This window comes from Balaenoptera physalus, assembly GCF_965194825.1.
Source record: "Balaenoptera physalus genome assembly, chromosome: 3".
Taxonomy (NCBI): domain Eukaryota; kingdom Metazoa; phylum Chordata; class Mammalia; order Artiodactyla; family Balaenopteridae; genus Balaenoptera; species Balaenoptera physalus.
The window spans coordinates 134,575,751-134,593,129 of record NC_138890.1 but is presented as its reverse complement, the minus strand read 5'-3'; the positions used below and the strand labels follow the sequence as shown (position 1 = coordinate 134,593,129).

Sequence of the window (17,379 nt, the reverse complement as noted above, 5' to 3'; positions counted from 1 at the left end):
GTCGGCAGTCGACTGTGAAACTGGGGCCAGCCAGGCTGCCTTGTGCGCGTTCCATTTTGGACAACAAACTAATGTAACATTCTATTGTTTAGGTGTCAGCTAGATTTGGATTTTCTTTTGGACGTTCGAACTGGGATGAGAAAACAAACCACCACCACATCACCACGACCAGATTCTAAAAAGCAACAGGTCAGTCCTTTGTAAAGAAAACAAGCAGCATCAAAATTTTCTGCTCTAATCAATGAGCCCAAACATTTGACGTTTTGAATACAGATAAATAAGTCAAATTTTTGGAGAGAAAATCTTATAGAATCTTTCTGTTTGTACTGCCCAGTGTGTTACTGATTATTTCCCCTATTGACCAATTGTACTTTGCTGTCCAAGATTCACAGAAGTGAATCTTGCAGTGTTAAAATGCAAAGAGAACAATAAACAGTATACAGAAGCAGTTAAATATTTCTTATAAAACTTATCCTAGAGAAAATTTGCCAAAGTAAAAGCAATTACACTTTAGAAGATCCCACTTGATGGTGAATGTGTCAAACACCTAAAATTTTGTACAGTTATTAGGAGAAGGCTGAAAATGTGTCCTTGCAGCTTTACTTACCACTCAGCTTCCTTTACCTGCCCTCCCTGAGGATCCCGACCGGAAGGGATCTGTTTCTCTTTGTCTGAAAGTGCCTTGCATTATAGTCAACTGTAGGCGTAGTTCCTTCACTAGACCACAAGTTCCTTTAGGATATGAGTGATGTCTTATACATACTTGCCTCCTCCAAAGTACCGAACATGGCAGTGCTGGGGCTCAGGACAGGCTGCCTCAAGATACGCCACGGTGGCACAGTGATTATTTTGAATTAAAGTTACTTGAGAAACAGCTGGTGGAAACAAAAGCCATTAAAAAAACACTCTGACTTACCCCTTCCCCATGAAAGCGAGAAATAAATCTCCCAGGTGAAGGTATCCTCCCTATACCAGGAGGCTACAAAGCGTCCTTATCACCCGAGTTAGGGAACTCAAGGCTTAAAAAGCTGTACTATAAACAAATGTTGTTACTTCTTCATCAGTTTGCTCCCTAGCATAAGTTAAATCTTCACAAATCTTTCTTTGTCTAAAAATGATATATGAACAGCTTGCTTTGGTCACTTCGGGGGTCCCATTTCTATGAGAATTCTACACATGCAAATTAAGTTGTTTTGTTTTGCTTCTTTCTCCCGTTAATATGTCTTGGGTCAATTTAATTATTAGACCAGCCAAAAAGAACTCAAGAGGGATGGGGGGAAATTTCCCCCTCCCTGATAGTAGTTATTCAATTATTTATGGAAATGAGTAAGTCAAAATACAGATTAAAAAAATTCTCCTAATGAACTCCAAGTAGAAACCAAAAACTCTTCTGCCTCTACATTTAGTGGCTGTATTGTATTTGCAAAATATATTTAGTGTAAATGAAGTGACTATTTCCCTCTAACACAGTCCCTTTTTGTGGATAAGTTTATTCTTTATTCCAATACATTTTTTGGGTGTGATGATGAAACTGATTTTGGGGTCATCCATAGGTGTCAAATGTCAAAGCATATTTCTTTGTCCTTTCTGGCAATAGTATTAGCATACCACATATTCATCCAGAGCCTTTCCAAGGAAGAGCTCTCTAAACAAGCTATTTTAAACTTTATAACGTCCTCAGTTATGCGTTAAATAAGCTAAATTCAAAGAAACTAAGATTAACCACATCAGAGCAAAAAGTGAAAGAAATTTAATTAGAAAATTCAAAGAGATGACAGCAGAGAAAGTCTAAAATTAATTGTAATATGATCAGAATGAGATCTCATCTCATCATTCTAATTTGTGAGCCAGGACACATGTACACAAAGAGTTTTCCGACCAAGCTAATTAATAGGCCAAAGGAGCTGGTTTTGTGAAGAAAAACCTAAGGAGGCAAAGTCATTCAGCATTCAGCATAAGTCTAACATAGGATTTTGGAAATTCTAAATCAGCAAGTCTCTTAAAGAAAACAAAAAGCAAATATCACGTTGCTTTTTAGTTTAATCAATAATGCATTCATTTTCATATTCACTTTGATTATTAAATGTGCAAAAATATACCAAATCACTTTTCTATGTGTTAAAACATTCAAGTATATCATTGAAAAAAGGCAATGCAACTTTGTCTCTGAAGTTTTTAAAGACAAGGGAGGCAACTAGAGATAAACAAGGATTAAGCCTGGAAGATCTCTCAAGGTCTGGCTTTTGATTCCTATGTCTCTAACTGAACAAAACTCTCAAATCATAAAGATGCAGAGGCACAGAGACACATTTTCTCCACGCCTTATATTCCTGTTCTAAGAGAGGTTAACACAGGGATCCAGACACGTAATGCAGAATTTTCTAATTACCTAACTTCTACCAGCAGTTTCTGCTAACAACAACAACAAAAAACTTCAGAGAGACTGTCTCCCTCAATAAACGTAACTAAGTTCAAGTACATATTAAGGTTTGTAGAGATGAAATGACATAACTTGAAGATTGACTTTAAAATGTTTCAGTGGAAGAGAAAAAAAGGGGGATAGGTGAGCAATGCGGCAAAGTCTTATAATTACTAAATGTAGGGGATGGGTATGGGGGGATTTATCATATTATTTTTTTCTACTTTTGTGTATGCTTGAGAATTTTCATAATGAGACTTTTTAAAAAAGAGCTTTAGACAGTATAGTTCATCAGTATAGGTATGGGTCTATGGACTAGATAGAAAGCTCTGCTAAAAGGAAGAACGGCTGGTCTTGAATCTGGGGCTCTTTACCAGGTTTAAAAAACCATTTCACCTGTCTTTCTCAAAGGAAGGAAAATAACACAAATCTACACATTATCTTGGGATGTGTATTAACACAATACACTGTTTAATGGTATCATAAAATTAGAGAAATCTAACTTTTCCAGCTGAACATGGAGGCTATATTACATGAAAGACATGGATTTAGATTTTGGTTTAGTTTTTAGTTTGAAAGAAAAAGAGGAGAGTGCCAATCAAAGAATTCAGATTCCCTAATCCTTTTCTCAGATCCAAGTAGTTTTTCTTTTGGGGATTTAACCTCTACCCTGACAGTTACAGAAGTAAGTTGAGGGGGTCTCCTTCTGGAGGTCATACTTTGAACAAAAGTAATCCTTTCCTGTGTTGAAGAAATCACTTTCACCCCCAGCAGAGAATACACTTTTAAGGAGGCCTCACTCTTTCTGGCCCCTCTCTATTCCCTTAACGCCTCATATATCCCTCTCTTCCATGCTTCCTATATTCTTCCTCACTGGTCCTGACATCACATCCTATGCAATCCTCAGGGGTCCAAAAAGCCAAAGAGCCCCCTGGGTCTATGAGGACAATCATACTTGTTCCTATGCAAAATGTGGCTTGGGGAACTGGAACTGGATTAGAAACAAAAGAGGAGTCAGATAGCAACAAACTCTCTCCTAGTTCCTTTATTTTACATAAGTTTCATGACCATGGGGCCTGTGCTGACATTGCTTTTTTTTTTTTCCCTTCTTTCTTTTTTAAAACAGAGATTAAGGGCTCACGTAAGAATTCACTCTACTAACACTGATGTCATGGACACTTCTTTTTTAAAATGAGGTATTTGGTTTACTGTCCAAAACAGTAAAGGTTTGGGCAAACTGCAGAAATGATATAGCAAGTAATTAAATAAAAGTGAATCACTGAAACATAAAACAGAAATGGGATCTGGCAATATAGTTGCTCTGACACTCTGAGAATCATTATTGTAGCCAGAATAAACCCACCCACCCTACATCTCTAAAAGCAAAACCCAGCATGATTTTTCCTAGGGGCATACATTTCTACTCAGAAAAGACAGTGAGAATGAAGAGATGAGTGAATACGAAAAAGGTAAAGAGATTAAGACCACTCTTACTGCCCTTTTCCCCATTCTAACAAGAATTACTTATTAATGGACCACTATTTCCCTTGGTTTCAAATTACCTTAGGAAAACATTAATAATTACGGCAACAACAGCATTTACAAGTGAGTTTATGTGGGACTGTTGTCAGAGTTCAGAACACCATGAAAGATCTGGAGAAGACAGTTGACTATTTCACATAAAAAACTGAACAATTAGGTTAGCCAGGCCCAAAATAATGATGAAAATGTGAAAGATTAACTTAGGCCATGTTAGACGCTCTTCTTGGTACAGGGAAATTATATAGATGAGAGATGGATATATGAATACAAAGGCCAGGCCACATGCTGCTCCTGAATATCTGCAAAATAAAAGCTTTTGGGTTAATATTCATCCTGCGTTTTTCTGATTTACAATTATGGTAAATATAGTACAATTTAAATCCTCCTCAGTCTGATATTACAATAAAATTGTTTTTGATTCATTTGTTGTTGACATAAAGCATTTGAGTTTAAAACTTATTTTACTTGCTAAGTTAATATAAAATATTATTTCCTGTTCATCTTTATAGCATCTGCTTGACAAAGAGTTTTTTATTCATCTCTCAAATCTCCCTAGTTCCTCTGTATCTCAGTGATTATGGCTACTTCCTCAGAAACATCTGGAGATAGGCTTCCTACCTTTGATCTTTTATAAACTAATTATAAATTCTGAGTTGTTGAAGGACTGCTAGCATCTGCTTAAGACTGAGAGTGCCTCCTTGGCATTCAGCATAATTATCAAAGATAGTAACAAAAATACCTAAACACATGACAGAGGAACCCATACTTTCTTCTCTCCTTCCCTATACTTAGTTTTCTTGAAAACAGGTTAATGGGAACTTGTAAATCCATTATATTCAATAAGCATCAGGCTAAAAGTCTCCCCTTTTGTTTCTTGCTACTTTCTTAGGTAAGGGTCTTCCAAAAAGTGACTCAGTCCTGCTCTCTACAGGTCAAGGAAATCAGATTATTCTAAATTTCAGTTTTCCATGAGAATCTGAGGTCACAAATATATTCCCAATCTACTCAACCTATCACAATGTATTTGGAGAAAGGATATTAAGGAAAGAGCCATCTGGGATCTAAACTCTTACTTTATGACTACAATTGACACTGAAATATGTTCTTGAGTAGAAAGGGATTAAGAAAGTTAGGACATAGCCTTGACATATTAGAGACATTTGAGGTACCCCAAGAAGTTATATATTATATATTAAAAACAACTTTATTTTGGATAAAGAAAAAGGAATACAGTGGAAAATTATGAGAAAAAGAAAAAGAGAAGGGGAGAGGTACATAAGGCTAAGGGATAATGGGACTTCTAGAGTCAGGAATAAGCAGAAATGGAAGATAACGAGCACCTTAACTGATACCAGGGAACTACATTTGGATGTTACCGGTTTTAAATACTCACAGGAATTTTATACAATTATATCAAAACAACAACTACAACAACAACAGGAAAAGCATAAAAATAAAGACCAATATATGAAGGGGCAAAGTTCCCTTACAGGCAGTACCTTATGATTCCTCCTATGTTTGGGTAGAAACAGGCCATGAGCACGCCAGCTCCCACAATAACTAGATTAAGAATCAACACGTGGAAAATGCTAAAAGTTGAGAAGAGAGTTTGGAGGAAGAAAAAATATAAAAACAGGCAAATTATAACAATTAATATGAGAATAAAATTCATTATTATCATCTTTAAAATGAGAATGTCTTAAACTTGACAGTAAAATTACAGCATAAATAGAAGGCAACAATAGTACTCAATACTAGTGATGGGACAGTGATACTGGCCCTTTTGTGCAATTATATAAATAGGTTAAATTTTGTAGGAGCAAACTGGTAGTGTGTATCAGGGTTCGCATTCTTTGACACATAATTCCATTTGGGTGGAAAATCATAAGAAAATAATTGAAAAAGCTATTAACATAAAGATATTTGTGAAAAGACAGAAGCATCCTAGATATATGGCAGGGTAACAATTTACTTGATGGAATATATTAAAAAACATTAAAAATAAGTAATCACTGTTACCTAGATGGTAAAAATCCATCTAGGCAACTTGAGGAAAAGTTAGTTAGATTTTTACTACACAAGAAAGTCTGAAAACACTTGAAAAAATATCAGAAGGAAATACACTGAAACGGGTGTAGTGACTGTGTTATAATTTGGGATTTGGGGTAATTTTTCTTTGTTTCTATATTTAACAAATTTTATGTTTTACAATATTTCTTTGTAAAGTGTTTACTTTTATAATTAGAAAAATAAATTTTATTAAGGGGTAAGGCAAAATGGGCAGGTTTTTATTTTTCAGATTTAGTCATTTAAAGCTATTCAGTATTTACCATGAACAGAATATCTGCTAAATAACTTGAACTAGATGTTAACAATTCAAGGTTTGGGAATCACTTCTGGACACAAATAAACATAATGTGGATGGAATATGATGCTCAAGAAATAACTCCATTTCCCCCAAAAATGATCCTTAAAAGCCAAATTTACACATCAAAGCAACATTTTGAGCCCAAGTTATCAGAGGTTAATTAATCCTAGGTATAGATTACAGAAAGAATTAAAAATAAGGAAAATTATTTACACAAATAAGTGGTTAGTCATCCATCTTGATGAATTACAAAGATATTCAGGCTTCCAGATCTTACTATTTATCCAGAAACTCCAACCTTAAAATTGTTTCAGAGCTTTGAGAGAGACATTGGTTGGACCTTTGTTATTTCTATATTGTAAAAGGAATCAACTTTGTGTATTTTCCAAAGTAGTGGTTCTCAAAGTGTAACCACGAACCCCAGGGAAGTTCCTAATTCCCTTTCAGGAAGCCCTGAGGTAAAAATTATTTTCCAATCAGACAAAACATTACTTGCTTTGCAAAAGCATTGGTGGGTAAACTGCTGCCCCCTTAGCATGGATAGAGGCAGCTGCACCTGTCTGTATTCTATACTGTATTCTTTACTGCCAAACACTCTCAAAAAAAAAAAAAAAAGTTTTATTAAAAATTGTCCTTGATAAAGGAGTAAAAATTATGTTTTATTAAATCTCATGCTTCGAACATACATCTTTTTAGTATTCTGTATGATCAAATAGGAAGTATATAATAAAGCACATCTGCTGCATACTGAAGTAAAAAGGTTGTCTTGAGGAAAAGTACTTGTGCAACTGAGCTGGGGGACAACCCCGCCGTTTTATCCGAAGACCGCTATTTTTACTTGAAAGGCAGACAAACTATGGTTCTTCAGACTTGGGTATTTGACAGACATTTTCTTGAAAATGAATGATATGATCTTGTCATTTCAAGGAAAGCAACTGGTAGTTTGTGTTGCCAATGATAACATTTGAGCTTTCGAGTAAAAACTAGAATTTTGGAGAGCTTGTATTTGCCACCATGAGAGCTCGACAGTTTTCCAATAAATATCTAAAGACTTTTGATATTAATGAATGTGGGTTTTGAAGTGTGCATAATGAAGTGTGTCAACATTTGGAAGATCTACAGAACTCACTGAACCAATATTTTCCAAAGGACTAACCCTGATGTTATAAAATCATGCATGGGTAAAAGATCCAAAGCGTAAGATAGACCAATGGATTTTAATGTAACTGAGTTTCAGATTCAACTAACTTTTAAAAAACTACCACTTGTCAAGGTATGGCATAATATCAAAGAAGAATATCCATAATGATCTGAAAAGGCTATTAAAAGTACTCCTTCTTGTTCCAACTATGTGTCTATGGGAGGGTGTATTTTCTTCATATATTTAAACAAAAATTACACATTACAACAGAATGAATGCAGAAGAAGCTAGGAGAATCCAATAATCTACTAGCAAATCAGACAGTAAATCAGTTTTAATGTCATTAATCAGTTTTGAAATGTAAAAGAAAAGTTTTTTGAAAATCATTATTTTTCAAAAATGATATTTATGTTAACAAGTAATGGTTTTATTATTGCTTTTTAAATAAATTAATAAACATTTTAAAAATTCTGTTCTAATTTTTCATATGTTAAATATTGATGGATATAACCCACATAAGCTAAAGTTCCTGGGGGTCCTCAAACCTTAAAGGTGTAAAGGGGTCCTGAAATCAAAAAGTATGCTCCAAAGTATGCAGTCTGTAGAGTACTTGTAACTGTAGGATAAATGATAATATGTTCTTGGTGGCAGGGGAAGAAAAGTAATGTGAACACAAAAGGGAATTCCAGACTTTTTCCAAGAAGAAAAAACATTCTAACAGCCAACATTACGCAAAATAATGGCAGAAAACAGGAATAAGGCATTTACCTAGAATGTTTTTCATCTATTACTTCTTCGTATTTATTTTATTTTGGTGAATGTAAATATAGCAGGATGTATAAACACAATAGGAATAATATTTACTGAAATCCAATGTGAAAACTGTAGCTGCTGCTATTGTCAATGCTAGAAGCCTGGTAACTCTTGATTTCTGCTTTTAAAAGCTTTTGTGTTTTTAAACCTACATATTTATAACTAATTATTTATTAAATGAGGGGAAAGACTGCATTAGTTCACTTCAAATAAACTGGTTAAGACCACTTGTTTAGCTGGTTACCGTAAATGTAATTTTGTTCAAATTTTATCCAAAAGTTTTCTTCATTTAAGATCATTTATTCCCAATAAAATAGGTCAGGGTTAGGTACTTTTTACTAGAATGAATCTATAATAAAACTTAATTAAGAGTAGGAGTTAACCAGGGGTCCACAAGGAAGTTTCAGGGAAACCTGAAGCAGCATATAGAAACTTCTCTTGGATGAGGGTGACTAGCTTTGAACAGATTTTCAAAAGGACTCACAACTCCTCCATTACCAATAAGAGATTAAAAATTACAGCAGTAGTTACAGAAGCAAATAAGAAATTAAACTTGTTATGTATCTCACCTTCAATCCTAAACAATGATCATTTATGTAAAAATGCATGAATGTAAAATATACAAGTAAATATCAATAACCAATAATTAAAAGAGTTGCTTCTCATTAGCCATACAGGTCCTACATACTATTAACTTCTTGGCAAAGAGTAGATTAATAGCGACTAAATCATAAGATAAATATAACTGGTATCAGAGCTAACATAAATACACTGGAAGGAATTAACTTTAAATCATTCTGGACAAGGGAGAGGCTTCTATTTTTAAAGCTCTTCTGGGACAAGAACACCAATGATCTATCCTTGGTGTTAGGCAAATTTTTCACTGTTCATTAGGCAAATTTTTATAGCAAAAGGATCAGTCACATTTTAAACTGACCTGTTTGCACAGTCATTTGTTGCTTGGCACATCTTGCTGGTCAAGAGAAGAGCCCTTACCTAGGATAAACGTCACCGAAGATATGGCCCAACAGCTGGACACGAGCCAAGTAGCCTAGGAGTGGATATACAGTCATCATCTGGAACAGCAGGAATATCCTTGCAATGAAGGACAGGATGTCACTGCTAGGGAAGTTGTCTAAAAAATTCTAATCCAAGAAAGATAATAATGTTACAAATCAAATTCAGTATATACAAATTTATAAAATGGAATTTTTTCGCTTCGTTTGAACATGGGTGCCACTCAAATTGTGGTTTGTGGACGGGCGTCCATCCACAAACTGTTTGTTAACTATTATTCTTCAATGAGCTAAGTACAGAAATTGAAAGTAAGTGTTTGGAAACTTAAAGACATTTGACATTAGAATAAAAATGTGGCATTTTACAAAAGTATCAGTCTGCAAATGATTTGATATTGAAACAACAACAACAAAGAAGACCTTGTCCACCACTGATAGTCTGAGAAGTACTGCTCTATAAGGTTCAAGCATAAATTTGTTTGAATAAATTTAAATAGCTAATTCAATGCTACTTCATCCTTAATAGTTCTCTTGCTTTTCCTCCTCTGAAACACTGTAGCACTTTCAAAGTAAGATTACAGAATAAGGTGAGAGTGTATCTATCACCTACTATCATTATTATGTACAGTCTATCAATAAATAGAAAAGAATTTATTTCTCCTTCCTTTCATGATTCTTTTCTCCATTTTCGTTAGGCATCTAAGAAAAAAAAAAGCTAACCACTCAGATTTTTTTTTCCTTGCAAATACAAATACCACAGATATTCTCATTCCCAAGGGAGTGGGCTTTATATGGGATTGTTCACATCAGGGGAATTTTCAGCAAACATTTGGCTGCCAAGCCAAAGAACTTCTGGAATCAAGGAAATCAAGAGAACATTTCAAGCTATCAAAACAGCAATAACTCAAACCTATTTATCTTATAAAGATGAGAACATTATTACCACTATTATGCTGAAATAATCTTTATAATTCATCTGTAATAAATCATATTATATACTCCACTACACTCTATTAGAGGAATTTCTTCTGCCTAAAAAGAAAATCACCTGTGCATGCTATTTCTTGTGAGAAATTCTTCAGTTACATAAAACTAGAGATTACACTAATCCCAGGTTTATGACAGGCCAAAGCAAAGAAAATATTATTTATGGCAACCTTTTAGCAAAAGAATGTTTCTTTTATTCTTTCTGTCTCTCCCTCTGTCTTTTTAACAGTCAAATAGTCTTTCTTTGCTTTGATACTTGACACATAGTACCAAAATGGGTGTCAGACCTATTATTATGGACTGATGAACTAAGACACCAGTTTATTCAAGACATTTCCAGATCTGGACTTTGGAAAATAAGGGAATTGAATATAGTCTCTGTGGAGGGTTTATAAATTCAAGACTACTACTAGTACAATTCCCCCCACACACAAAAATACTATGCATATAATAGGAATCATTTATTTGAGTACCACAAGGTGCCAGCATGCAGTAGGTCTTCTCAGAGAGTCCATCTAAAAATCTATGGAGTATCTATTATAATATTTAATGGAAGAGGAAACCGAAGCTCACAAAGGAGGGGGAAGGTGCTTAAATTCCCACATGCACGGTAAATAGTAGAGATTGTATTCAAACTCAGGCCTGTCTGGTATTATATTTTGCTACTGTATCACACTGCTTGCTCTGCAGATATGAAGGTGTAAACAATCACACAGAGAGGGTACACAGTGCCTTACCTGCTCTATACAATCTTTGGATAATGGTGGTGAAGGAAATGAAACAAAAACCAGGACTCCAATATAGAGATAAGTTAATGTCACCAGCATATAAGCAATGGACAAGTCCCTCACCTGTAAAGAGAGAATAAAATTTCCACAACGTTGAATAAATTTTTAGTAAGTAAGTATACCTGAATAGGCTAAATAATAAGACTGACAAATAAACATAAGATTTATCTTTTTGCTCTGTGTGTCTGTGTATACCTCCTGGGTATCCAGTTTGTTCAGAGAAAGTAGTTAAAACAAGATTCATGTACTTTACAATTAGTCTGACAACTTTTTAAAAACTATTCTGGAGTATGTAGAATAAGCTACCTGTTGGCAGACTTAGAAAGTTAACATAAATGGTGATTTAACATGACTGAAATTCTGACTTAATTTCAAAATGTAATTCATTTGCCAAAATATAAAATATTTAACTAAAATAATAAAGCTAAGGGACAACAAGAATAGGCTACTTTCTGTATGACTTATGGAATTAAAATTTTTTTTTCTTTTAGTGAATTAACTTGTTAAATCATCAAAGCATGCCTAGACCAAAAGAGACTGGTATATATTAAAATATATTTAATAAAGAAGGAAAGCTAAAGCAGACAATAAGCAGGTATTAAAGACACGCTTAATAAACCTAAACAGTAAACAAAAGGAAATCAAAAGGCAGCTGTTCAAACAGCTGCACAATGTTATGATTGGAACCAGTAAACAAATGCAGAACATTAAATAAAGTGGATTGCTTTCTTCGACTGCTGTTCCCACCCTCCCAACCATCCCCATGCAAAGTAAAAAGCTCCAAGATATTTAATGAAGCCAGCTGTCAGATCCAAACAGAACAGATCCCACAGCTTATAAATCTGGTCTCCATCACCACTAAAGTTATGGCCAAATAATTCAGCACAACTAAATTATGGCTATAAGCCTATTCACTTTTCATTTTAAACACACATTACTTTGAAAGCTAAAAAAACAGGTAAGAAAAAAAATTATATACAATTTTGCTTTAGTTTGATACCACAGTAAGAAAACTGGACATTTGGTATTAGAGAACATTTCTGATTTTTGGGAAAACGTTCCTCCTTAAATGGGCTAAAGCAACAGTAGAGAGTTATAAACTTAAATGTTGATAAATTCACTTAAAAAGCAAGTAACTAACTATGAGAAATCCAAAGTTAGGTCTAAGATGACAATCAGCTTGAAAACAAAACAGGGATTTCAAACCCTAAATTAGACAGTGGATAGGCTATGGAACTACAGGAACCTGGATTATGGAGATTGCTTCCAGCCTTTTCAGAGTTTCTAATTGTGTAGGGTTGAAGAAGGAGAGGCTGACCAAACCTCCAGGGAAGTTCCAAAGTCTTTCCTCTAGTTCTTGAAGCTCTAGGGCCCATCTCAGGCTAGACTTCAGCCACCCCTTGGGTTGCCTGTTGGTCTTGTGTAGTATAAACAGAAATGAACCAGGCAACTCTTATTTTCATATCAAAGGGTAGTAGTCTCCCATTATGACGTTTGAAAGTCATTCTACCCTCAACCTACTCAACGTCACTCAAGAACAAAGAAGTTTTGCAAAACGCAAAATCTTGGAAGGCCAAGAAGGCTGTGTCAGAGAGAGCTATATATAAAAAAGGACAGCTACCATTTCATGGAGTCTTTAGCCAGTACACCACGTGATCAACACATTATTTGGGGCAGGTTTCCTGCAAAGATGTGTACCTTAGCAAACTTTGGGGAAAATCTGATGAAGATAAAAAGGCAAAGATGCAAGGGCTTCCTGATAAGATAGTTTCCCCCTTCTGCTTCCCTGTTCTTATAGCACTGCACACATATCTGAAATATAGCATCTACTACCCTATACTGTAATTGTCATTAATTTTTATTATAAAAGAATCTATATATATGATATGAGGATATCAACTGGAAAGAAAATGTTCTCTGACACCCAAAAAGTAGTCAAGGTTAATAGTTCTTCTATCATGCTGGTATTTTAATTTTTCCACATCTAAGTTGGTCCATACTACTAGACTATGAGACCCCTGAGGACAAGGACTGTGTCTTCTTCATCTTTGTATCCCCAGTCCCCAGGACAATACCTGGTACATAGTAGGAACTCAGTAAATGTAGGTAAAAATAATCATGCTGTCTACAATTATTAAGTGCTTCTAGGTACTAGGCTCTGTGCAAAGCACAGTACATATATTATCTCACTTAATGTAGGTACAATCCTTTTCTTCATTTTATAGATAAGTAAATTAGTGCAGCTAGGTTACAACACTTTTCTTCTTTTTTTTTTGGTGGCGTTGGGTATTCGTTGCCGCACGCGGGCTTTCTCTAGTTGAGGTGAGCGGGGGCTACTCTTCACTGCAGTGCGTGGGCTTCTCACTGCGGTGGCTTCTCTTGTTGTGGAGCACGGGCTCCAGTAGTTGTGGTGCACACGTGGGATCCTCTCGGACCAGGGCTTGAGCCCATGTCCCCTGCATTGGCAGGCGGATTCTTAACCACTGCGCCACCAGGGAAGTCCCTACAACATTTTTCATGGTTACACAGTGAACAGTTGGTGAAGTCAATATTCAAACCAAAGACTTTCTGGCTCCAAATTGCATGCCCTTAGCTACTACAATGGAGAGCTAACCAGTTTCTAATACATTTGTGTCATAGTTAATAAACAATAGTAAAGAAAAAGGTGAAAGAGAGGTAACAAGTTTTGAGTAACAAATGATACAATAAAGCACACATATAGATGCAAGAGAAATACTATAATCAGAAAAGTTCTATTTCACAGTAGTATAAATGTACATTCAGTAGAACTAGGTCAAGAGTTACACATCTGGGGACTTACCTGGTGGCGCAGTGGTTAAGAATCCGCCTGCCAATGCAGGGGACACGGGTTCGAGCCCTGGTCTGGGAAGGTCCCACATGCCACGGAGCAACTAAGCCCGTGTGCCACAACTACTGAGCCTGCGCTCTAGAGCCGGTGCTCCACAAGAGAAGCCACCACAAGGAGAAGCCCGTGCACCACAATGAAGAGTATCTCCTGCTCATCACAACTAGAGAAAGCCCACGCATAGCAATGAAGACCAACGCAGTCAAAAATAAACAAATAAATAAATTTATATATTAAAAAAAGAGTTACATATCCGTTTTCATCTGAAAATACTCTAAGGAACAGAAATGATATTTTAATATAAAAAGCAGCTGAGGTTTAGCACAATTCTGGGAAACATGCCACCTATGAAGAGCATGCACACATGTGGGCTTTGCTATTCTCTGGCTTGAACGCAAGCCATTACTATTCTAGGCCTCTTAAAAGCCTGTTTAATGGAAAATGGTGGAAAAAAACCATCTTTTAGAAAATGAGGCTCAAAGTAAAAAAATATTTAAAAACAGGCACAAGTGACCATATGAACTGGTAATGTGTCAAGAATCCTACACATTAATAAGGTAACTTATTCTGCCTCACAAATAAGCAGTGGCTAGCAGGGCTGGCAGTAGAGAACTAATGACAGGAAGAATGACAACTGGGACACAAGTGGGTCTGGGAGCACATTCTGTTTCTCAAATACGTTTTATAATCTATCTGTTCCACGTACTGTTCATAGTGAAAATACTATCCAGTGGAGCATTTACTAAGAAAATGACAGACCTACCCCAAACATTTACATAAAAACTTCTGCTGATGTATATAGTTAAGTAAACTACACAGATTCATAAGAAGCAAGAAGTGAATAATAAATTAAGATATAAGGCATCTCAAATAGTTTTTAAAGAAGTAAGCAGGGCATAAAACTAAACAAAGATAGGCAAAACAAAACAAAAAAAGCACGATATAGGTTCTGATTCAAACATGATGAGGAAATTCCAACAAGATGAGGAAATACCATATCCAGGATGGTTATAAAGAATATATATTCTGATGATAAGAAATGAGTTGGATGATCTTCAACTCTACAACTTTTTTTTGGTAAGGTATGCCTTGCTAAAAATAGAAATTATATCTCATTTAGTTATACATATAAAAAATTATGTTTGGTGGAAAAAAACCCATGAAATTAAGTCAAATTTGGAAAACCTGGAAGATCTGAGCACTACACCTGTTTAGGCGCCTCACTGTTCTCCTTCACAAATGTCTTTAGATCCACGTCCAACTATAGTCTATATAGAAGAGAATGAGGCCTTTTTTATTCTTATATCTTCTTTTCTATTTTCAAGCTTTTTTTTTTTTACTGATCTGTGAATGACTAACTCAACATCAACATTAAGAATTCAGAGTTCCTGACAAACTTCATATTTTCTGACTTAAATCTCAAGAAAATATTGTATCATGATATTAACAAAACATCTGTGAGTCAAATTACTTACTGAAACCTGATTAAAAGTACAATCATTAAATAAATCAAATGACAAAGTTTTTCTCAGAATACAGTACCCATTTAGCTTAATTTATGCAATATATAAGTATAGTCAAAAGGAGAGTGTTTATATTTACAAGTATTTAAAATGTTTAGAATTTTGCTGGCACACAGTGCTTCATAAATATTAGCTTTATCACTAGTAATTATTAATATTTTAAGAAGTTAACATGAAGTATAACTGATTTTTTGAAAGCTGGGCCACATTTCATATACTAGTTTCAATCAATTAAGACAGTAAGAAGACATCATCCATTTCAACTTTTATTTTTAAGCCTTTAAAAAAATATTTTCCACAAGTGACCAAAGTTGAGTTACATTTCATTAGCTGAACCTCACATACTAGTTCTACAAAATGCTAGTCCCAAAACTCAACAGAAACAAGAACTCATTTTATGGTATTTACATATGGAATACGGATTTCAAGGCCCATTGAGTGTTTCTGTAGGAAAGGCAGGCAGGACTCTTCCTATGTCCTTCGGGGACTATGAACAGGAACATTCATCTCTCTACCCAGTCCGGAGCTTCTCACACTGAGGAACGCACACCTTCAGGTAAACTGGTGTAAATTTCCAGCAAAGCTCTTCCTCTTAAGAATTTCCAGAAGCAAAGCTAAGTATGGACAGTCCTCTCTTTTCATGGTACTATGAGACTGTGAAGGCGCCTGGACACCTTTTTTGAGGAAGATGCCTTCGCAGCTGCAGCACAGCTGGGGTCGGTCTGCTCCTGCTCCTGCCTCACCGCTGTTTGCTCTCACCCAGGAACAGGTCAGTCAGGAAGCTGCGCTGCAGCAAAGGCTTGCAGATACTGGGAAGACTCCTTTAACACCTCACCAAGGGAGAATTACTCCATCCAGCCACAACATAAAACCTCTGGAGAAGGGATGTGCTGACTCGATCAGAGGCACAAAGGAAAAAAATCTAAAAGCGAAAGGACCAGTTCAGACGCCAACCAAGACTCTGGGAGTCACTACAAGAAAAAGTCTTAGAGATGAAGGTTCTAAGACTCTAAGATTTTTCAAAGTTGGTTCCAGATGAAGATCCGTAAGTGATTCATTGACTTGTACAGTCTTTCAGAGATTGTTAAGCAGATTACTTCCACCAGTATTGAGCAGTTGAAGTCACCACTGCAGATGCTTATATCAACTATTTTAATAGATTAATGGTTGTTAAAAAAAATGACCATGCAGTGCGATCATAATAATCAATGGGAAAAATTATGATTGTTCCATGATGCTTCCTCTTTCTCACGGTATAATTGTAAGAGCAAACTTCTTTTCTATGCTTTGGTGAACTGTCATATTCCTTTCTTCTAAGTTTTCGTCAGCTTCCAACATTTCATTTTTTGTGCTTTCAATGTTGTGAAGTATTGCTAAGAATTCTTTCAATGTGAAGTTTTTTGATAGTGTCACTTCCTCTGGGACATCTTCATCCTTTTCATCACAACCACTTTCCTCATTCATGTTGATAAGTTCACTTTCCCTAAGTTCCTCTGGCTGCATACCTAGAGCCTCTCGAATGGCAGCAGTGTCAACATTTCCACAGTCAAATATGTTTGATTCAAATTTCATTTCCAGCATTATTACTTTTTGTTTCATTTCTGCACTTTTGTGTTTGTTTGCCAATTTCCTCGATTCTCCATTTTTGTAAAATATAATGTGGGTTTACCACCTGGTGACAAGGAGGCAACTGAACTATCTGCTTTGTCCTCTGGGTGTAACGTGAGTAATAGATGGGCAGTGACCAACCTCTGACAGATTTTGAAAGAAGTGGTGTGACTGATAACTAATCATGTTGTGCATCTGTAATTTATGGAGTGATTTATGAACTGAAGGGCTAGCAGTTACTACTTTATGCAAGTACTCATAGTTCAAATCCTGTGGCAACCTAAATTTGAACCATGTGGTTAGGGGGT

The 17,379-nt window shown here is 35.6% G+C and overlaps 1 protein-coding gene across 9 annotated transcripts in view; it reads right to left on the bottom strand.

Moving 5' to 3' along the window:
- Positions 1 to 1,735: 1,735 nt before the first annotated feature.
- SLC38A9 (solute carrier family 38 member 9) overlaps positions 1,736 to 17,379 on the bottom strand; it is a 112,285-nt gene continuing 96,641 nt past the window's right edge. For 8 of the 9 annotated variants that reach the window (XM_082457598.1, XM_082457597.1, XM_082457599.1 and 5 more), the window contains 4 exons: positions 11,024 to 11,137; positions 9,280 to 9,428; positions 5,461 to 5,550; positions 1,736 to 4,260 (listed from right to left, as the gene is read on the bottom strand). In XM_082457598.1, the coding sequence (XP_082313724.1) occupies positions 4,095 to 4,260; positions 5,461 to 5,550; positions 9,280 to 9,428; positions 11,024 to 11,137 (519 nt within the window). In that variant the 3' untranslated portion in view covers positions 1,736 to 4,094. Of the gene's footprint in view, positions 4,261 to 5,460; positions 5,551 to 9,220; positions 9,429 to 11,023; positions 11,138 to 17,379 lie in introns of all 9 variants that reach the window. The other variant, XR_014262381.1, reaches the window with a different exon arrangement.